Genomic DNA, 24002 nt, shown 5'->3' on the forward strand with positions numbered 1-24002 from the left:
TTCTTTTCATACATAGATCGTCCCAGAACCATACACAAGATTACAAATGTACAATGAAAAATCTTGGAAATGTTTAGTTTTTCAAAGAGATATGAATACATGTACTTGTTTGTAATTTGCAAAAGAATAAAATAGGAGAAATACGTATCATTAGAAGTTAAAATACATTTGTATGTCAGTGTTCAATTGTCTGGCACATTGTAGAATGGTACAATATTGTTCCATTGGTCCAGTGTAACAATTTTTGTAGTTGTAATACTTTTAAAATGAAATCGGAGAAAGTACTTATTTCTCGAATCCATGGATAACAACTGTATGTAGAGCTAACTGCAATATTTGTGAGTGGTACATAACATGTTTGCATGTTGAATGAAATGTTTCAACACGTAAGTAAATATAACACACATTTCTGATTCGAGTACGCGGAGGAAAACGCCATTAGACTATTTTTCATGTATTGAGATACGTTAACATTCTGATAGTTCGTTCACCAATTAGTTAACATATAACTTGTTATATATTATGAATAAAATTGATTCTTTATGTGCCTATGTTGTTGCTGGTGTTGTTCACAAAGACGTAGTTGTGGAGTACAGATTTGCCTGGAATATAAAATGATGACATTTGAATCTGGTATAGTGAATATGTGCAATATTGAAAAATTACAAAATTGAGTCAATTTCAGACTCTTTTGTTTTTCCTTTATTTCTAGGTAACTGTGGCAAATGCCAGACTATTTTAGAAATTTTCTGAGAGAATCCGGTGCACAACTTCACATGCTATATATTAATCCTCTGAAGTGTTTAGGTCAAGTGCATTTTGATATACATGGGACACAAACTTTTAATGTTTGACTACGTCAAGGGCCATAACTCTTGCAAAGTAAAATAAGAACAAGAGCACCGCCTTGCGGGTGCTGACGCTCATCTGATTTTTTTTGTATAATAGAAATATTGTCCTACCCATGATTTTCTAAGTCTAAAAAGGGCCATCACTCTTGCAAAAAGCAGGATAAAGTTATGTTTCTTGATGTACAGTGTCCACTTATGATGGTGAAAAACTGTTGCAAGTTTTAAAGCAATAGCTTTGATAGTTTATGAGAAAAGTTGACTTAAACATAATATTCAACCAAGAAAATGATTTTCTAAGTCCAAAAGGGGCAATAATTATTGCAAAAAGCAGGATGGAGTTATGTTGCTTGCTGTACAGGGTCAGCTTATGATGGTGAACAAGAGTTGCAAGTTTTAAAGCAATAGCTTTGATAGTTTAAGAGAAAAAGTTGACCTAAACATAAAACTTAACCAAGAAATCTGATATTTTCTAAGTCCAAAAGGGGCCATAAATCTTGCAAAAAGCAGGATGGAGTTATGTTTCTTGCTGTACAGGGTCAGCTTATGATGGTGAACAAGTGTTGCAAGTTTTAAAGGAATAGCTTTGATAGTTTAGGATAAAAGCTGACCTAAACATAAAACTTAACCAAGAAAACTGATTTTCTAAGTCCAAAAGGGGCAATAATTCTTGCAAAAAGCAAGATGGAGTTATGTTTCTTGATGTACAGGGTCTGCTTATGATGGTGAACAAGTATTCCAAGTTTCAAAGCAAAAGCTTTGATAGTTTAGGAGAAAAGTTGACCTAAACATAAAACTTAACCAAGAAATCTGATATTTTCTAAGTATAAAAGGGGCCATAAATCTTGCAAAAAGCAAGATGGAGTTATGTTTCTTGCTATACAGGGTCAGCTTATGATGGTGAACAAGTATTCCAAGTTTCAAAGCAATAGCTTTGATAGTTTAGGAGAAAAGCTGACCTAAACATAAAACTTAACCAGGCAACGCCGACGCAGACGCCGACGCCGACGCCGACAACCGCTCAAGTGATGACAATAACTCATCATTTTTTTTCAAAAAATCAGATGAGCTAAAAAAGACTGAGGTGCACATATTCAAATTATGGATAATATTCATACATGGTTTCATGACTATGTGAAATAGTTTTTAAGATATATACAGCATAAACTTTTAAACAGTTTACGCGTATTTTTCACTTAATCAAGGACCATAAATCTGGCCTGGTTTTGTAAAACAGAACACCAGGTGTGCAAGTTCACATCCCCTAATGTTTCATGACTAGCATGCGACACAACCTTGTATGCCCTTTATGCATATTTTTGATAATCAAAGGCCATAACTCTTGCTTACAGAAATCCGGAACAAAATCCCAGGTTCACAACTTCACTTGCTAAATAATATACCTTTAATGTTTCATGACCCTAGGCCAAATGCGTTTTGAGATATGTGGAACACAAACTTTTATGTCCTTATATACATATTTTTGACTAAGTTAAGGGTAATACCTTTGATCTGGCTGAGCGATATCTCTAGCAAAATCCCAGGTGTACAACTTAACATGCTGAATAATATTCCTCTGATTAATGTTTTATAATCCTGGGTCAAATACTTTTTGATATACATGCCACATAAACTTAAGCCTTTTTCAAGCATATTTTTGACTAAGTCAAGGACCATAACTCTGGTCTGGCTATGTGAGTTCCAAAGGAAAACAACTTCCCATGCTGAAAAACTATCCTGTGAGGATTGATGACTCTGGGTCAAATATTTTTTGAGATATGCATGACACAAATTAGGACGGACGGACGGAAGGAAGTATGGGCGGATGGATGGGGACATGGGCAACTGTAACTGTGGGGATGGGGTGGGGGTGGGGGCGCCCAAAAATGATATATTATAGTTTGGAGTTAGTCTACGTATTTCTCAAACCCGACTTAAAATGTTTGCATATAGTGTTGCTGAAGTGCTAATCAATATCATATGTTAGTTTAAATCAAATTTCGTGGTCACTCTCATGACGTATTCCCTCATACGGATCTTAATAGAGCTCTTTCAGATGAACATATCTAATATACTTGCCTTTTTGTGCAACTTTTTACTTGCCGACGACTGTGGTAACGAGTCTACGCTGGTGATCTGGTTCCGCTTATAGTGTGAACATGCTTTCCTAACGTCGTCATTAAATACAATGTGAAACAGAAAGATGAATAAACCCTGGAAAGGAAGAAAGTCCGTAATCTAAAGTGTCATATAACTGAAATTACACGCACATCTTGTAAAAAATTAAATTTGATTTCGTAATTTCTTCAGACTTCACAAAAATTTTGACGAAAAAATATAATTTTACTTTGTGACGTATATATGAATGCTTCACAGACGACCATCTAGAGCAACAAAACAGGTAGAGGAAGACTCCTACCCCACTCCCACCCCCATCCAAACATATTTGAAACGAGCAGGTAACTGCGTAGAGCCACCGATCGCCGTTTATTATTAGACTCTTACTTGAAGGGAGTTTAGGATGGCGAAAATATACTGGAATACAACAGTCGACTCGTTAACTGCAACGACCCCAAACATCCATGTTATACCAAGCAGTGGTAGAAGCACGACAGTAGCCTTTAAACTTGCCCTGAAAATGGCAAGATTACCTTATACATGTAATTATAAACGAGTTGGTAAACTAGATCATTATTTACATGCATTTAACAAATGTGATATAGTTTAACACAAGTATTAAAGCAGCATGCCTCCAGATTTGGCTAAAAATAATCTTTCTTTCAATTGAAGTTTGGTCATATTATGAACATTAGAATATGAATTTTTGTTTCTAAAATATTTTAAAAGTTCCAAATCAAGAAAAAAAAGATGACCGCGTCGGGAATCGAACCACGGACCGCCGCGGCAATAAAGACATTTTCCCGTCGTCGTAACCAATAGCGCTATAGCTAAAGTAGTGAATAATGATTTTAAAATATAGATATTTATAATCGAGACAGTTTACATGGAGTTAAAGCGTGACAAACGCTTTTCGATTTTCATCGTAAAAAGTAGTAAAAACAGCAAATTCTCATGTGATTCCGTAACATAAAGTTTGTCAATAATTAAGTTTTAAAGCCTTCTTAAGAAAATGTAGCATTTATTTCAAGATATCTAAAAAAACGTTTTTGTTGTTGTCGAACGATCTGGAGGCATGCTGCTTTAAATATACAGAAATTACTAGTCAGCCATTTGACATGAACATTTTACCAGTATCGGGATACTGTATCAGTTTTTATTTCCTCTGATTTCCTGTTGTCCTCCATTCAGATGTTCTTATTTTTATCGTTGTTACTATTTGTAGAACTTACTTGAATTTCTGCATATCTGTCTTCCTTGCAACGATCGTCACTCCCAAAAAAGTGCGGATTATCATTATAAGGATGGCCATATTGATCTGTTAAGAGAAAATACAAAAAAAAAAAAATCGAATGAAAACAAAAGAATGGCAGACTGCACACATTGCAGTGCCGTATGTGAGCGTCATAAACCACTGAGTTACCCCAAACTTCCCAATTTAGAACCTAAGTTACTAGAGAAGCAAGGCAGAAACAACGTAAACCCTACGGCACGCACAGTTACCCAATGAGAGCGACTGAGGGCCAATTTTGATGGTGCTCGATCGTGCGGCGAGGCAGCGAGAGCTCCGATATCAGAAACGTGTAGAGGGACAGCTACTCTGGACAGATCAGCCGAGAGCCAGCGATCAATGTTCAGATGTGTCAACCGAGACACACGCTCCGAAGTTGTTAGTAAAACCGGCCATTTATATACTGTCACGAATATCAAAACACATTCGCGCAGTGTTATTAAAATAATAATATGGTTAAAAACGTTTAACGTGTTTATTAAATAATCTAGTAATTAAACGTAATATTTATTCAATTTCCATTTTACTATCTATTTAAGAATGAATTGATTAGAAATGTATTCCTTCTTTGAAAAATATGAAGGTAATTATTACTTTTGCATTTTATTTAGGCATTATACATTAAGTCAAGGGAGATAAAACATTTAATATCTCGGTTTTGCGCGCGCGTTTTAAATGTATTGTGTTCCATGTAAAACTAATCAAAAGGTATCATTGGAGTTTAAACTAAGATGACCACACTTGCCTGTTTATGAGGCAATTTTAGCTATAATTATTGTACGGAAGACCTGGGGGACTTTTACCTTCGTTACTTCTAGCTATTAATTGCCAGTTTTCTACGTTCTAATTTAGTTATTTCTAACTTCTTACTTTCCACTGCATTACTTCTAACTTCCAACTTTCTTATTTTTATCTTCCAGCTTCATTACTTCTAATTTCTATGCTCCAAATTCCTTCCTTTTTTCACCATAATTTCTAACTTCTTTACATCTAAATTCATGACTTCGAATTTCCATTTCCCTTACTTCGAAATTCCTTACTTCTTACTTCCAACTTTCTGACATGTAACATTTACTAAATTAAAGCAGTATGGGTTATTTATGTTTCTTCATGGCCGATTTGACCAACTTTGACGATGTATAAACCAAAGCAGTGGAGATATCTTGACGCGAAATCCTTAAGTTAGCTGAAGCATTTATGCGCCGAATATGTTTTATCGCATGTCTGTGCATGTTCGTCTGTATACCTTTCCAAAGTAGGTATGTTAGCTCAAAACACCGCTAAAAATACATGCTTGAAGTCATACGGACGGACTAAAACACACTTGAGAAATAAAACTTTGTGACTGAATAATGAAAATCAGTAAGTAAGATTCTAAACACGTTATTTTAACTTCAGTTCTAGTATATGATCTTTTTGATCTACAATGCCTACTTGGACAAGCAAACAGACATTCAAAAAATACAAACGGACATACATATTACAGCGTACCTACTGAGTCAGTTTTGATTAAAGAAACCTCTACATTTTGGTCTGAATAAAGGGCTTTAACTGGCCATGAATAATAATAACTGTACCAGAAAGTGAAAGTTTGATGTTGGAAGTGCCACAAGGTGTCCATATTTTGTACACGTATATTTCAGCGTTGCGTCACGGCCGTATCAGATCTCAAACAGCAGCAAAATTAAAAAAAAACCAAAACAAAAAAAAAACGAAAACAGCTGTTACTTTTTCATATTTGAACCAAACATTTAAGCGTAATCACTGATTTTCTTTCTTAGCCTATTTTCCAAAAGTAAAATCATATATTTATTTTTTTGTCCTAGATATGCTGGAAAACGCTCCTACCAGCAGTGCAGACAAAAATCACGTGACAGTACGCACACCCCACCCCATCAACGTCTAACCCCCGGCAAGAAATACCAATTATCTGTATGTATTTTCGGTGTAATACAGAGAAAAATATTTTACTAAATAAATAATTACTGTTCCTTGGAAAAGGCATTTTGATAAATCATTAAATGGAGACGGTGATGAGAATGATATTCATACTTGAAAAAAATACATAAATATTTCAGCTACCCATGACTTAATCACATTTAGACATTTACCGGAATACGGTTGTGGTTGTAGACAACCTTGCAAAAATAAGAACAGGCTAATATAGGACTCGGCGTAGAAACAACAAAGTACCTACCGCAATGATTGTTAAAGCCGGACCGACAAATGCCCATATTGCACCATCAGTTGACAACCAGCAACTGAACAGAAATGGTAAAACAATTAAATACTTACTCAAAAAAGTTACAACATTAAGATTAACAAAATATTAACATTAATAATGCCAATCCTTTTACATGCAATGGCTTCATTAGTAAACAATACTATAGTCAAATAACAGGGTCTCCACTTAAACATCATGGACCAGTGGAGTTTCCACTTTTTAATCCCCCGCCGTGGCGGAGGGATTATAGGAATGGTCTGCGTCCGTCCTTCCTTCCGTCCGTCTTTCCGTCCGTCCTTCCGTCTGTCCTTCCGTCCGTAACAAAATCGTGTCCGGTCCATATCTCCTAAACCCCTTGAAGGATTTTCATGAAACTTGGGTCAAATGATCACCTCATCAAGACGATGTGCAGAACCCATGAATCAGCCTTGTCGGTTCAAGGTCAAGGTCACAACTCAAGGTCAAAGGTTTGAGCCTGCCATTTTGTGTCCGCTCTATATCTCATAAACCCCTTGAAGGAATTTTATAAAACTTGGGTCAAATGATCACCTCATTAAGACGATGTGCAGAACCCATGGTTCAGCCTTGTCGGCTCAAGGTCAAGGTCACAACTCAAGGTCAAAGGTTTGAGCCTTCCATTTTGTGTCCGCTCTATATCTCCTAACCCCTTGAAGGAATTTTATCAAACTTGGATCAAATGATCACCTCATCAAGACGATGTGCAGAACCCATGAGTCTGTCATGCCGGCTCAAGGTCAAGGTCACAACTTAGGATCAAAGGTTTGAGCCTTCCATTTTGTGTCCGCTCTATATCTCCTAAACTCCTTTTTCATCAAACTTGGGTCAAATGATCACCTCAACATGGCGATGTGCAGAACTTATGAGTCAGCCATGTCGGCTCAAGGTCAAGGTCACAACTGAAGGTCAAAGGTTTGAGCCTTCCATTTTGTGTCCGCTAAACCCCTTGAAGGAATTTTATAAAACTTGGGTAAAATGATTACCTCATCAAAACGATGTGCAGAAATTATGAGTCAACCATGCCAGCTCAAGGTCAAGGTCACAACTAAGGGTCGAAGGTATGAGCCTTCCATTTTGTTTCCACTCTGTATCTCCTAAACCACTTGAAGGATTTTCATCAAACTTGGGTCAAATGATCACCTCATCAAGAACTCATGAGTCAGCCATGTCAACTCAAGGTCAAGGTCACAACTGAAGGTCAAAGGTTTCAGCTCTCTATCTCCTAAACCCCTTGAAGGATTTTCATGAAACTTGGGTCAAATGATCACCTCATCAAGACGTTGTGCAGAATTCATGAGTCAGCCATGTCAGTTCAAGGTCAAGGTCACAGCTAAAATCAAAGGTTTACTCTTTCACTATCCATAGCAGTGGCGGGGGATTTAGCTGTCCTTCAGACTGCCTTGTTCTATTTTAAAACAACACATTCTTTATGTAAACTTTATATAACTTATATCGGAAAACTTAACTTCCTGACCCTTTTCCAGTGTCCAAGCAATAATTAGTATAATAAAAGATTAAAACACATTACTTGACTTCTAACACCCCAGTATTAGATACACTTACTGTTGCTGAGTGCTGTATCCGTCGCCCGCTGACAGTAAAGACAAAGACACTATTACAAATGGAGAACCTGCATATAAAAAAATACATGTTACAACATATTTGTTAAAGATATTTCAGAGATAGAGAATGAAGATTACAGTGGAAACATTTTGTTGTACATATACTAGAAAGTTACATTATACTTTTAGAATAAATTACCGGTCCATGGTAAAAAATATTGCCCGAAGTCCGGAATACCTAGGGGCAATAGTTTTGACTATTAATCGGCAAGCCATTCAATAAGTGAGTTATTACATGACATCAGGATATATTTTCATATATTATCTCCAAGTTTTTACCTCAGTCCAGAAAAAATAAGTGTTTAACTATAGACCGGTGAAATAGCATAAATTATGGAACGGCGATTTATATATATAGCAAGTTATGTAATAGTAAAAGTTGAAGAATAATAACCTTTGATTCTCGAGTAGTACTTGATAGAAATCAAGTCTCAGATATAAATAAAATAAAACAGTGCAGACATTTTGCAGCAGACGAACATTACTATGATCTATTTTTCGTCTGAACTGGTTGGTTCGTTTCTGACTTTAATATTGAATGAATGCTATTGGAATACATTCGTTATGAATTCATTACGAACCCCATCCCAGAAAAAGAAGCATGTTTAGACTGTCGTCTGCGTCGAACGCTCGGTGCAGTTTGTGGAAAAGATGGATCCCCTCGGCGAGCATCAACGTAAAGACACTAAGGTACAAGTAGTGTAACAGGATGGCAACCAAACGACACACAATCTTAAACATAAGAACGTAATCACTTGAACAGACAACAGCTTATTATTTAGGCTGATTCCTCATCGTTTGTTACTTTCAAGTACATGAACATTGTAATTTTGACATTTATTTGGAACTTGGTCAAATTTTAGAAAAAGCTTCCATTAAAAACAATACTATGACTTATTATACTAGTACTGCAAATAAGTCATGTGACCAATGTCGTTTACTATAATTTACTGGGAAGATCTCGTAAAGTCATTTTGACAAAACTCTTCTTTTGTTCGAAAGTGACTTTGGATAGTAGCATAAGCCCAAATTACATAAAGTCGTGAGTAATTTGAATGTAAAAGTGATTTATCTAACACGAAATAAATTTTACCTTCATATTCACAGCATCTATTCCTGTAAGAAATACGACTTGTGCCACAACAACAGCAACCGAGAGATGTAGCAACAGGATATAACGCTCAGAACGTAATCTGCAATATAAACCTAGAAGTGATTACGAGATGTATCAACAGGATATAGCGTTCAGAGCGTAAGCTGAAATATAGATTCAACAACAACAGAGATATGTAGCAACAGGGTATAGCACTCAGAACGTATTTTGCAATATGGATCCAAAGACAACAGGAAGATATACCAACAGGATATAGCACTCAGAACGTAAAATTTGCAATATGGATCAACAACAACAGAGAGATGTAGCAACATGATATAGCGCGTAGAACGTAATCTACAATACAGATCCAAAGAAGAAAATGAAGAAAACATTCATTACTTTTGATTTAAAGAACAAGTATTTCTGTTTGTATTTGTGAAATAACATCTTGAAAGTTTCTCTTACTTTTAAAAAGAAAATAATCGATTGCTCTTTAGGCCGGAGATAGTTCTAAATTGCTGACTGGAAAAAGTAGATCTGTGACGGAGGAGATATTTGACTGACGACAAGATAAACAAAATACCCACTAATAAGTAAGCGCTGATCCACAGGTTGTGGTTTCATTTTTTATGTGTACGCGTGCACACATATATTCAACTCCGATAGAATAATCAGTAAGCATCCGATCAATTTCACCGAGCTACTTGCAACATAGGCCAGTCTTAAGGCATGATGGGTTTTACATGAACAATTTATAATGTGGAACTAAATTGTACGAAAATTATAATGTTCTGATTTTAACACCTCAGACGCTTATTAAAGAAAATAAAGAACGAAACTCTACTCCTATGCGTATCCGTACATACTCTTTATTGATAAAATTACGTACTCTGAAATTGTTGTAAAGCGATTTAATTCATATTTTCGCTCAGTGATCTTTTGTCTGCAGTAGAGTATGACAATTTGTGAAACATCACATGAGCCGCATCATGAGAAAACCAACACTGTGCGTTTGCGACTAGTATGGATCCAGACCAGCCTGCGCATCCGCGGAGTCTGGTCAGGATTCATGCTGTTCGCTTTCAAACACTATTGCAATTAGGGTAACCATTAGCGAACAGCATGGATCCTGACCAGACTTAGCGGATGTGCAGGCTGGTCTGGATCCATGCTGGTCGCAAACGCACTATGGTGGTTTTCGCATGGCGCGGCTCAAATGAAGCATAATGGTACAGACCAAATTTAGATAAACTAGTTAGACAATGAGATTCAGTGGAGAAATTCGTAAAATTAAATATCGACGAGGGTAACCAGACACAGGAATATCTTCCTACACTTATACCTCAAACTGAATGAAATGGTATACGAAGTCGCTTAGAAATTGTGAATACAATTTAATTCATCCACTTACCTGAACCAGAGCAACACAGTGACGGTTGTAGATAAAGCAGCAATAGATATACAGCAGCCAATTATCGTCAGAATCTCAAGGGAGGCAATGTGAATTTCTTCCAGCTAAAGAAAATGGCACATAAAAATGGGACGATATGGTCTGTGGGCCAGTTTCTGTAAGTCCTCTAGTTTTTCGATTTCGTAACCCAGAAATTAGGCAAAGGCTCATCCACTTCAGCCATTAATACATTCATTCCGGGACTGTTTAAGACCAGATGTCGCTTTCTACCGTATGTCAATAAAAATATATACTCATTTAAGTAAACCTTGTATATGAAAAATGCGGAGTTTCCTCTCTTTGAAAGTATAATTTGCCACACACGAATATTTCGTAGATTGTTTCAATACTGACTTTCAGATATTAGCGTTTTGTTTATGTAACCGTTCTAAATCAATTAAATGCTCGCTGTAACAATATATTCCAAATTGTGACGATTTATACCAAAATTTAGGGGTTAAAATACCCCACCCACCAAACTACATTTTCGCCATTTTTAATAACTCGTAATATTATCAAAATTACTACATTTTTTAATAAGACATCATTAAATAATTGTGTTAAGATTCACAATTTTATATATTTTCATGAGAAAATATAATATTTTGAAATCAGGTTAGGTTACAGACAACGTGCATACAAATGTAATACATATAAACCACATGCTGTTTCTCGATAAATCGAGCTTATTTCTGGTTCATTCAGAAAGGTTTGGGGAACCAATAGTTTCCTTCTATTTTAGATTTCAAAGTAAGCTTACCTGTATAATTTTGACTTTTAGTTGATAAAGATACTTTAAAATGTAACATACGCAACAGTCGCCACTCAATTTTCCACCTTTAAGAATTAGCAACACTGGAAACACTTCAACAGTTGCATTTGTATGCTTTTAATTTGAATAAACCATGTTTACTGAACATGCACACATGACCGCTATAATTTTGTTGGACTTAAGTTTACCTGCACTTTGAAAAACGAAGTATGCGAACTCTTTATCCGAAACTCGATAAAGCCTGGATTTCGCTCAAATCAAATAGTTTATGAATTACATCATGGCAACATGTGAAGTTAATTTTTAAGCACTGTTCATTTTTTCAAAAAAATACATAACATGGACAGTAAATAAATAAATAACTGTCTTAAAATTAGCTTGAAAATTGGCATTCATTTATTTCAGGCAGATAATTCAAGGTACTGCACAAGACCTATACAGTTTTATTTACACCATTAAATATGCATAGTTTATTTTCAGACATTAGTATCATTAAAGCTAGATAACATTTTAGGATAAGAATGTAGTTCAGACGAAGAATGTTATTGTATTAATGTTGGTATATTTATAGTAAGATTTATTCCATTACTGAAAAAATGCATAGGTTCAAATTTTTCAAAACAATTTGTCTAGAATAGAACATCAAACATGACCTACACTGTTTTTATTTTGTAACTGTTTCTTAATATATCGTTCGAATGTTTTTCAAAAACTATCTGGGACGGTTTACAACACCAGTATTCTACATTTGTAGAAAAAAAATTTCCGATCTATAAATTGCAGATCTACCAAAAACCTGTTTTAATCTAATTAAGAAATCGAACAAACTAGATCGTTAAAAACAATGTTATGCCTCTGGTCATGAACTGTAAAAATAGCATAGATTACTTACTTTGGTATGCTTGCTTCAAACTACATAGTAGGACATATTGATAATAACAGTACACCTGGTTACAAATTGTGTGAGCAGGTCAGAATATTTTTGATTTCATTCAAAGAATAAGTTCAGATACATGATAGGTATCTATAATAAATAAACCTAGGTTTTAAAGTTAACCTATTCAATTTCATATTTCGTATATTATTTTTCCAGGCTAATGCATAAGTCATGCTTACTGGCATTGCAAAGCACCTACACAGTTAGTTTTTACACCATTACAAAGATGAAATGAAACATACGTTACTAAGATTACATAGAACATTAAGTAACATTAAAGCTAGGATAACTTTTGGGTTTCGATGGACTGTGGTAGTTTCAAGACAGAGGTTATTATATTTTCAATGCCTTGTTTTTATATTTATGGAAGGTAAGATTGTATTCATTACTGAAATTATCGGTTTATATGCATTATGTGTTCAAAGTTGCTGATGTAAACAAAAGCGGCACATTTTGATCTAGAATAGAACATCATACATGTACAGTACAACATGGGTATTGAAACAAATGTCACTTTTGGTAAAACATGTTTCTTCAAATAGCTCTGTTTCTTTGACCATAGTGCTTTTCAAATATCACTTATACTGTGGGACGGAATTACTGAACTACGCAGTCATATTACATTTCCGTAACGAAAACATAGATTCCATATTGTGGTTGTGCTATCATTATTGCCAATTCTGAGTTCTTACTAAAATTAAATATTCTACTTTTAAAACTATTAACAAAACAAACAAACTAGATCGTTCAAAAGGTGATTTTATTCAACTGTTACATATAGATTACCTCGGTATGGAACTGTGTTTAAAACATTAAGTCTAGTAACTACCTTTATCTAAATTCGGTAACGTATGCTTCAGAACTACATATGAGGACACATTATAACACCAATGTACACCATACGACAAAAATATACTCTAAAATTTGATGTGAGAGGTTGCGAGAAGTCACGTTTTGGTATCAGTATCAGAATAAGTTCATCATACATGCATAGATGCATATTATACATAATTACAGAGTCTGAACAATTTGTTTGGAACACGCCAGTGGTGCATTGATGTCTTTTTGACATATTTGTAAAACCCCTTTTTAGTTAAGTGCTTTATTCCGTTATTTCGTAGTAATATCATTAAACTACATCCTAAAATGGATTGAAACATGCGTTACTTTGAATATTAATTACAACAATACCAATTAGTATTGCTCATATGACCAAACAACAAACAGATACGTTACACGACTTCTTGATTCCAGGACTTGCTCAATTTAAAGCTGTGAAGCTTTGTACTACCTGTTCATAACGGCAAGCAACTGCATGACTATGGATGTATTCATAATAGTTTGGCACTATTTTAGAGGCATACGTATTGAAAGATTTTTGTTGAGGAATATTGGAGGGATTGTGATATATCTGAAAATTTCTATTTCAATCAAAACAGATAAAACGTTCAAGCACCACCAAAAGGTTAATCAATATATATGTATCATAAATTGCTTTGATAGATGCTCATTTCCGTTTTGTGTAATTAGGTTTTTGTCCATTAAAAAGAGGTCGTAAATACTTAACTGAATTGTGACAGAAAAATGTGATTTGCATTTGAACATAAACTTTATAAATCGTTTCAAATGTTTTTAAAAACATAAATGTTTGTACAGTGATCTTTTTTTCACTTGACTTTTAAAAGAAAATGACAATTTCATTATATGTTCGATTCTCCATTAATCGTTATTTTACTAGTATATATGTAACATGTGTCAGGCAGTCATTCTGATACAAATTAATATTACATTGTAGCTACATTCAAAATCCATTGAATGAAAATTAGGAGTAACATGTTTAGTTTTAAATGAAATAAAAGCAGCATTTAAATTATATTATTGTAATGTCTTTTACGGTATGCATTTTGAAAATGGCGCCATCGTAATTAAAACAAGAGAAATAGCTCATATTGGTAACGTAGTTTTCAATTGAAATTATTTTAACAAAAACAGATGACTTCTGTTACAGCAATGATTACTTAGATCTTATCCATATGTATGTTTGCAAACTTATTTCTAGCGGCCAGTTTGAAAATGACAGGACAGTATCTTTATTAGATTTATCTGAATAGCATATCTTCAATCCGTTGAAAACTTATTTGATTTGTTTTATTATACTAAATATTTGAACAGTATTAGCTCATCAATATTTGTACGTGTAACCGATTTCAGGTGGTCATTTTGTGAGCGGTAAAATCCTTTGTAACATGTTTAAAACAATATCAGGTGATTTCTATTATAGCTTTGGCTTTTGAAGAGCTATACCTCTTTCATATGCACATGTTTGATCGACTTTAAGGCAGTTATTTGGAAATTTGGAAAATTGTGGCCATCTTGATTTGAATAGTCTGACGTGTGTAACTAAATAACCTATTTTGTTGGTAGTTTAACAAACTTTAATTTTGGGTGATTTAACTACTACGTACATAATGACTACTAAAAAGATCCAAGCTAGCATAGAAGAGAATTAAAATCATCAAAATATGAGAACTTTGGAGGTATTAGCTCATATGTATAATAATTTTGGATTAATTTGAAATAGCTTTCAATAAAAACTTATATTGCTGGATCTGCTTCCCTTTTGATGTTCCCCAAAGGGAACTTCCTTGAAAATGTTGCGGTCGTATCAGCTTTTGCAATACCTTTATTATTTCTACTCCATTAGCAAAGATTAGGTCTGTCAGTATGCAAATCGCCCAGAAATGAAACACGAACCATAGCCTATGCTAACTGGCATTACAGTGCAAAGGTATCTGACTTTTTAGTTAAATATTCATTCATTTTGTTTTCTTTATTGTTAACATGAGAGTTCTGTTCCATTTTAAAGGATTAGAAGTTCTTAAGTTTTCCAGCGTAAGAATACATGTGTATGTACTAATGTGGTGGGTGGGGTACATCAACCAAAGTAAATTATTGTTTATTTCAGGCATTAAAAGATAAGATTTATTATAAGAAATGTCACAAAAAATTTCTTTTTCACCAACCAAATCAGCGTTATCCCTATGCAATGCTAAATTGTATTCATTAGACACCAACGTTTTTAAAATCGTCATTAAATTTTACTGACATGTTGCTCAGACCGACATCCACCCTTAAAAGTTCCTGAATGATAGTATAACATCATGGTATAGCTCAATCTTTGCCTAATTTCTGGGTTACGACATTCATCACGGACCAATATTACATAAGTTATTCATATCAGACTCCAAAAGTGTTTCTCGAAGGAAGGTTTATGAAGCTATTTCAGCTAAAGGAAATGAGCTAAAGGAAAAGGGCTATATTAGATTATATTCAAATCCAAAAGTGTTTCTCTAGAGAAGCTTTATGAAGCTCTTCCAGATAACAAAAAATGAGACATAATTAAATCAAATCATATTACAGTCTAAGAGTGTTTCTCTATGGAAGCTTTGTGAAGCTCCTCTAGATAACAAAAATGAGACATAATTAAATCAAATCACACTAAAGTCTACGAGAATTTCTCTCGGGAACCTTTTTTAACCTCTTCCAGATAACAAAAATGAGACATAATTCAATTAAATCATATTAAAGTCTACGAGTTTTTCTCTAGGGAAGCTTTTTTAACCTCTTCCAGATAATTAAAATGAGACATAATTAAATCAAATCATATTAATGTCTATTCACACTAGCAGATCAGTTTTATTTTTATCTGGCACTAATTGGCTATAACTGGTATTTGACATTTAAAACCCATCAAAATATAATCTAGTTTGCGTCCACACTAGGCAAAGAAATGTTGTTTAAATATATACATGCAATGTTGGAAGTAAACAAATATTTTGCAATAAGCAAAAAAGGTTACAAAGAAGGGGGCTGACAGAAACAAGAAGGAGTCATTAATGTTTAAACTTCTGTGTTCATCTAAGAATTTCTGTTCATTCCATCTATAGTCAATTTTGAGCATCAGCATGACTCCATATTGCAATTTAATGTTAACACTCCAATTACTTTTGCCAGCCATAGCATCAATTGTTTGATACAAAAGAGAAACACATGGTATTCTTCAGCCAAAAGGTAAGATCTGGGGATTTGGGATTGTAAAACCAGTTATAACTCACATTTGCGTTCACACTTGTAAAATAATGTAGTATTACTTTTTAATATAGTATTAAAACCACCTCCCGAGGTAGTTTTAATGCTATATTACAGAAACCACTTGACCTTTACATAATTCACGTTTTACACCACATATAGTGTGGACGCAAACGAGTTTAAAAAATAAACCCAAGTTAATGTAGGATTAAAAGCGTAGTCTGAACGCGGTATAAGAGTGTTTCTCTAGTAAAGCTTTGAGAATCTCTTCCAGATAATTAAATTAGACATAATTAAATAAAATCATATTAAAGTCTTAGAGTGTTTCTCTATGGAATGGTTGCAAACCTCTTCAAGATAACGAAAATGAGACACAATTAAATCAAATCATATTAAACTCTTCCAGATAACGAAAATGAGACATAATTAAATAAAATCATATAAAAGTCTAGAGTGTTTCTTTCTAGAGAAGACTTGTGAATCTCTTCAGATTATGAAATTGAGATATATTTAATTAGATCAAATTATATCAAAGTCTAAAAGTATTTCTCCCTAGAGAAGTTTTGTAAACCTCTTCCAGATGATAAAAATGAGACATAGTTAAATCAAATCATATCAAAGTCTGCGAGTGTTTCTCTCTATAGAGAAGCTTTGTGAACATCTTTCAGATAATGAAAATGAGACACAATCAGATCGAATCATATTAAAGTCTAAGAGTGTTTCTCTCTAGAGAAGCTTTGTGAACCTCTTGCAGATAATGAAAATTAGACATAATCATATCAAATCATATTTAAGTCCATAAGTGTTGTTTCTCTAGCGAAGCTTTTTAACCCTCTTCAATTTACGAGAATGGAATATATAAATACTATTTAAGTCCAAATGTATTATGTGTTTCTAGAGAAGCTTTGTAAATATCTTCGAAAGTCCATTTTCACAGCAGCCAAAATTGATAAAACTGTCATAATTACGTTATATAACTGAGCTGTTAAAGGGAGGTAATACTAAGAACAAAACTACAGAAAAGACATCTATTCTTCTGGGTAAATATTTAAATTAATTAAATTGGTAGAGCGTCAATTAGGCCATTCAAAAAGTTGAACCAGGACCCTTTCGTAAAGGTCGGAAGTTTATCAGGCTGCCGGTATAACTTGGCATAAATGGTGGCGATCTGAGAAATCCAAGATGGCGTCCAAGATGGCCACCACAAAAGTGATGATGAATACAATATTTCAACACAGCATCATGTCTACATTTCCATATTAATTTTAATTATATTTTTTTGCTTCATGTTTAACTACGATATGTCAGATTTTATGAGTATCTTTTTATCATAAATTTCCTAAAATAATTATGCAAATTAAAGGTCAAAAGGTCAAATAATCATAGAACACAAATATCGGATAGATAAAAGTATATATTTAGCATATGATTTCAGGACGATTTTCAAAAGTATGTATGCCAAAACATGTCCTTAAGTTCTTTTTCGGTGAACAGTACTCAGAGTTCCGTGAATGCTACTCAATAAGCAGTACTCACAGTACCGTAAACATTACTCAGTGAGAGATACTCACAGTGCCGGGAACATTACTCAGTGATCGGTACTCACAGTACCGTGAATACTACTCAGTGAGCGGTACTCACGATAATGTGAACACTACTCATTGAGCAGTACTCACGGTAATGTGAACACAATTCAGTGAGCAGTACTCACAGTAATGTGAACACTACTCAGTGAACACTACTCAGTGAGCGGTATTCAGTGAGCAGTACTTACAGTAATGTGAACACTACTCAGTGAACACTACTCAGTGAGCAGTACTCAGTGAGCAGTACTTACAGTAATGTAAACACTACTTAGTGAGCGGTACTCACAGTAATGTGAACACTACTCAGTGAGCACTACTCAGTGAGCGGTACTTACAGTAATGTGAACACTACTCAGTAAGCAGTACTTACAGTAATGTAAACACTACTCAGTTAGCGTTACTCACAGTAATGTGAACACTACTCAGTGAATACTACTCAGTGAGCGGTACTCACAGTAATGTGAACACTACTCAGTGAGCGGTACTCACAGTAATGTGAACACTACTCAGTGAGCGGTACTCACAGTAATGTGAACACTACTCAGTGAGCGGTACTCACAGTAATGTGAACACTACTCAGTGAGCGGTACTCACAGTAATGTGAACACTACTCAGTGAAAACTAGTGAGCAGTACTCACAGTAATGTGAACACTACTCGCGGTAATGTGAACACTACTCAGTGAGCGATACTCACAGTACCGTGAATACTACTCAGTGAACAGTACTCAGTGAGCAATACTCATGGTAATGTGAACATTACTCAGTGAGCAGTACTCACAGTGTCGTGAACACTACCCATTAAGTAGTACTCACAGTTCCGTGAACATTACTGGATGATCAATGTTCTATGAAACGTACTCAGAGCTGTGATCACTCCACATTGATCATTAGGAATGATCAGTGAGAAATTGTAACCCCAGCACACTTAGAGTCCTTCCCACAGAACATTTGTCACCACACTAAAAAGGGACACTGTTGTAAAAAAAATGTGACCGTGCGACCACATACACGCATCACAGGATCAATGCCCCTCTCTCTAACGAAAAAGGGGCGACAATTTTGTCAACCTACCAAATCCCCTTTTGGGATAGGTTATCAGTCAACTATTAAACAAGGGGTTTGAAGAAATAGTTTATATATGGCATCTTTCTTACGATTAAGCAGGGTAATAACATCAATTTGTTTTCAGGTTTGGCATTTAAAACCGAATATGATTATATATTTTTTTCGGAAAATATGACGTTGTTTATTTTTTCAGTTCCTGTAAAGCTGATTTATTAGACTTTCAATCATTTCAGTGATATCGTCGAAACGTTTTAAAAACGTTTTATAATGTTCTATCAAGGTGCATATATTTCAAGTTATGCAAAAATATACTTTATTTTTGTATGCAAATCTTTGCTTGAGGCAAAATGCGCACAATAATTGAATAGCATTGAAAACCTGTCTATGGATAATACGACATTATCCGTGTCCATAATAATAAATATGATATACATAATTTAAAACAATTACCGTAAATGTACCAAATATGTATTTTTTTCTGATTTTCTGACCTCATAACGTATAGAAAAATCCCTATCCTTGATGAAATACAAAACATAAAACAGAACTAGAATCTGCCACAACATTTGTTTTTCATACCTGCATAACTTGCGAAAGAAAATTACTTTTGTGCCATTCTTTGAATTCTTTCAAAAGGATTTATAAGTTCTAATTTTCAAAGCTACAAATTAGTAATAATGAATGGTTATAATTTGTATTTTTAGCAGGACTTTGGCCTTTTGTCATACTTTTTTACCTTTAAATGTAAAAACATTAAATGTTTTACAAGTCATGAAAGGTGTATTGAAATAATTCTAAAAACAATGCATGCCAGCAGTTTAATTCATCAAAAGTGAATGAAGAAAATCTTATTTTTTACAAAAAGCACCTTTTTCAGTTAATCGCGGCCTTCTTGGACGCCATCTTGGATTTCTCAGCTCGCCACCATTTATGTAAATTGTGCCGGTACTTTCAGAATCTACAAACTTTTACCAACATTTCGGTACATAACACGCCTTGTTTAAAATTGGGTCAGGGTTACCCCTAGAAGTAGTGGCCTTTCTTGGTCGAAGTCACCCTACCACTTACAATCCTACTTATTGCTGTACCATTTTTATATTTTATTCCAGAATGTAAAAGCAATACTTTTTGTCATCTCCATTTTCAAGACTTCAATTTGTCACTTAGTTTTAACCGTATACAATTTAAATTTTAAGGTTTCCGAGAAAATATTGTATAAAGGTTTCAAACGTGTATCAATGTGTGATGTTGTAATATTCAATGTCTTTTGAAATGAGCTCTTTCAATTTCATAAAATGTGACAGCCAGCAATTTATTTAGACTTTTTTACACTTGACGAATGCTATTATTTCTATAACTAACTTTTGATCAAGGCAATTTCAAATAATATATAAACAAAATTAAAACTCAAACCTGAAATGGAGTGACCTGCATCAAAACAGCAAAGTTTGTCATGTGTGTACATCGACATCTTGTGTGAGAACTATTATATTTCACCAACCAGCAGCCCTCTGTGTCCCAAAGGCCGGTGCTATGTTTGAATTAAAACATACATGTACATGCATATAAAGTACACACTGCTTGTCCTTTTTACATGAAAAAGTAAATGGTATTGTAAAATGTTCGGAAGTGTAAGCCTAAATTAGTCTAGCAGGCCTGGAATGCCGAGTAGATATATCACAGCACTAATGATCACATCCAAACAGACAGACGTAGATACGAATCCCGAGTTAAGCGTTTAAACGCTGTGATGTAAGACTAAAGTGACTTGACCTTAAGTCATTTGCTTTACAAAACAAACTGACAATTCATGTTTGAAACTGTACAATGAGATGCCATGAAAGACGTCATTACCTATCTGATCTCTTCTGCAGAAAAGCACAAATCCTCGAAGTCTCCTTGACGCCACTCTGGAAAAAAAAAAGAAATAAAAAGCAAGGAATAATAAACAATAGAATATTGACTGGCTGTCTTTTTAAAAATGATTAATTTTGTCGTTCTGATCAGTTTATCATAAGCCAATATAGGAGCTTAAAGAGCAAATCCAGAAGATTCATCGATAAACGAGATCTCATTGTGTTAAAATTGTGCGAACTTTCGCTTTAATGTTCTTTAAAAGAATTTCGAAACTTTTAAATGTAGATCATTGGATTGAATTGGATCTCGTGGATTTTGCAAATTCGGATCACACTCTGCACTCGCGCGCTTCGTGAGATCCGATCTGGCAAAAATCCACTTGAGCCGAATACAGCTTCCCAGATCGAGCTACTATTTTAATAACCCTATTTTATTGTTCAATTAATACATTAAGCATATGCGAATTAAACAACCACATTTGTTTGGAAAACTATATAGTAATACATTGGTGAAATAATTCTTTTTATATGAAGATAACATGGTGTTACTCTGCTACAAAAGTTAAAAGGTGGATACTCGCATTGTAGCAACATTTTACTCATGCATTCAGTTGAACATGTTTTCTTTTTTTTTGTAATCTACGTCGCTTGCTACATAATCGGAATTGATATACAGTATTTAGGTTTCATTTTCCCTATTTGTAACCGTTTTCTGCTACAGGATTAACGTTTATCCGATCTGGACAAAGAGGAGCTAATATAAGGTCTCAAACCTTTCTATCGTTTGGGAACAATGTTCTTTTTTTTTTCTAGCTTTTGAAAGATCGGTGGTTCTACAAGGGGTCTATCTCTATCACAAAGAAAAGGTCGCCATATGACCTTAACTGTACCGATGAGACTCTAAACCTAACCAAAACAATAATCAATACAATCTAACGTGTTTCAAATAAATAAATAGGAAATACCATCAAGCAAAAAACTTCCACAATTTACAATTCATTTATATGTGATAAGAAGAAAATTAGAGTTATATCATACGTCATGTGTTGATATATCCAGCTGAATTTCGAATGGACCAGTAGGAGCCGGTTCCAGTATCACTGACACCACTTGGCCTGTCACTGTCAAACTAGAGAAATTTTAAATAATTCATTATTTGAGCCGCACCATGAGAAAACCAACATAGTGCGTTTGCGACGATCATGGATCCAGACCAGCCAGCGCATCCGCGCAGTCTGGTCAGGATCCATACTGTTCGCTAACGGTTTATCTAATTGCAATAGGTTTTGAAAGCGAACAACATGGATCCTGACCTGTCTGCGCGGACGCGCAGGCTGGTCTGGATCCACGCTGGTCGCAAACGCACTATGTTGGTTTTCTCATGGCGCGGCTCATTTCATCTTATTTACAAAGCATGCAGGTTTGAAAATCGCGGGCCACTCCGGAAAATATTCTTCAAAAGACGTTTTTCGTTCACGTCTGTTAGTAGCTATGGGGAATGAGTCTCGATACATAATGTAATAAAACACTAAACAGATAACAACGGCCCTGTGATCAAAGGCGTATACTTTGATAAACCGAACAATGGTGCTCCAATGTTTTCTATATGTCGTTTATGCTGTTTAATTGTGAAAAACAGGCTAAGCAATTAAGAATAACCTTCTTTTCTCTGTAGTTTCTCCCGCAAGAACTGGGGTTAAAACATCCTTCAGTCCATCTATTGTACCAGTTACAAGAGTTGTTTTGTTAAGTTTGCCTAAAAGTGAAACGGTACACAGTAATTGCACAGCTGCAACATAAATGACATTATTCCTTGTACAAGACACTGACAAAAAGTAAAATGGAAAAGAAACGTCAAAGATAAGATAAAATATATAAGTAATCGCTATTCTACAACGAAAACATTTTTTACAATCTGGTTCGTCTCAGTTGAGAATTAAGAAACTGATAAAATAACCAACATTATTCAGCCAGACTCTGCAAATACTCTCAAACAGACACCAAAAACATATTATAGACAGTAAATTGTGTAACTGCTAGACAGCCACAATATTTATTACAAATTATAAATGTTTTTTGGAGCACGTTACCTATTTTGTCCTGTGACGGAAAGTTTAAGCGAAAACCACTTATTCCAGTACGTGAACCCATTGCATAACTTTGACTCTTTCCTTCAACTATTTCCTGTATACTGAATGCAGTCATGTCGGAAATAACGTGCGTTGAATGCCAGTCAACACGTTCACTTCGGCTCAATGATTCTATCAGTGTATCGAAAACTACCAGTATCCGATCTATTTTCGTCTGAAGAAATATTGTCCATACATGTTATAATATTCAAAGGAAATATTAATCTATTATACACCTATATAAATTATTTCAAAAATGCAGCTTGTTTTTCATAAGTAACTATGAACAGGCAGAAACTTGAAAATCCGTAGTGATATTGCCGGACTACTTTCATTCAATATACTCGATTTTACACAGTTCTATAAATAACGCATACATAATCATCACTCATTTTACTTTAACATTTACAAACATTAAAGATTTCGTTCAATAACAAAACAACAAACAAACAAAAATGAAGGGTCATTACAACAGCAGCTAGATCTGGAATTTTGTATTCTGCTCTTAGACTGTTGGATTTCGCGAGGACGGATCACACTTGGTGCTTGCGCGCCTCGTGAGATCCTATCTTGTAAAATCCACTCGAGCCGAATACTGCATCCTGATCGAGCTACTGTTGTAATAACCCTATTATATTATACATGTGTATAAGTATGCATAGGTACGAGCAAACAGAACATCTACTGACTACAAAAACCGTCAGAAATTATGCTATTGATCCAAAAGTTGTATGATTACATCTTAACTCTTTTTCATAGCTGCAGAAGAGAGCTGAGTCTCATGAAAGGTCTTAAAACGAAATATAAAAACCCCTTCTTTTAATAACTTATATGTTTTAATAAAATCAACAGGTAAGAGAAAGAAAAATTGAAAACACAAAAACCTTTTTGTTGGTGCCT

General features: G+C 34.6%; 2 protein-coding genes across 2 annotated transcripts; both read right to left on the reverse strand.

Annotated features, from left to right (window-relative positions):
• Positions 1–2900: 2900 nt before the first annotated feature.
• Positions 2901–13376, reverse strand: LOC123565292 (adhesion G-protein coupled receptor D1-like). The gene is made up of 9 exons (XM_053517599.1): positions 13293–13376; positions 10629–10732; positions 9215–9314; positions 8703–8853; positions 8063–8129; positions 6455–6518; positions 4199–4284; positions 3354–3480; positions 2901–3062 (listed from the first exon to the last, which is right to left on the reverse strand). Exons 1-9 carry the CDS (start codon positions 13374–13376, stop codon positions 2901–2903), a joined length of 945 nt encoding a protein of 314 aa, XP_053373574.1.
• Positions 13377–20779: 7403 nt separating this feature from the next.
• On the reverse strand, positions 20780–23306 carry LOC123565286 (uncharacterized). Its single transcript, XM_045359156.2, has 4 exons — positions 23064–23306; positions 22633–22729; positions 22012–22102; positions 20780–21027 (listed from the first exon to the last, which is right to left on the reverse strand). Exons 1-4 carry the CDS (start codon positions 23176–23178, stop codon positions 20968–20970), a joined length of 363 nt encoding a protein of 120 aa, XP_045215091.2. The 5' UTR covers positions 23179–23306; the 3' UTR covers positions 20780–20967.
• Between the last annotated feature and the right edge of the window lie 696 nt (positions 23307–24002).

The sequence above is a fragment of the Mercenaria mercenaria genome, chromosome 1 (assembly GCF_021730395.1).
Source record: "Mercenaria mercenaria strain notata chromosome 1, MADL_Memer_1, whole genome shotgun sequence".
In the NCBI taxonomy this organism is placed as follows: Eukaryota; Metazoa; Mollusca; class Bivalvia; order Venerida; family Veneridae; genus Mercenaria; species Mercenaria mercenaria.

Excerpts from the sequence above, each read along its gene's own strand:
- LOC123565292 (XM_053517599.1), bottom strand. The coding sequence starts at position 13,376 with ATGCATCTATGCATGTATGATGAACTTATTCTGATACTGATACCAAAA. Across the intron at positions 10,733-13,292 it reads CTCTCACATCAAATTTTAGA|CTGGAAGAAATTCACATTGC; the intron begins GTATATTTTTGT and ends CATTTTCTTTAG. Across the intron at positions 4,285-6,454 it reads CGGCTTTAACAATCATTGCG|ATCAATATGGCCATCCTTAT; the intron begins GTAGGTACTTTG and ends TTCTCTTAACAG.
- LOC123565286 (XM_045359156.2), bottom strand. The coding sequence starts at position 23,178 with ATGACTGCATTCAGTATACAGGAAATAGTTGAAGGAAAGAGTCAAAGT. Across the intron at positions 22,730-23,063 it reads TCCGTCACAGGACAAAATAG|GCAAACTTAACAAAACAACT; the intron begins GTAACGTGCTCC and ends TTTCACTTTTAG. Across the intron at positions 22,103-22,632 it reads GAAACTACAGAGAAAAGAAG|TTTGACAGTGACAGGCCAAG; the intron begins GTTATTCTTAAT and ends AAATTTCTCTAG.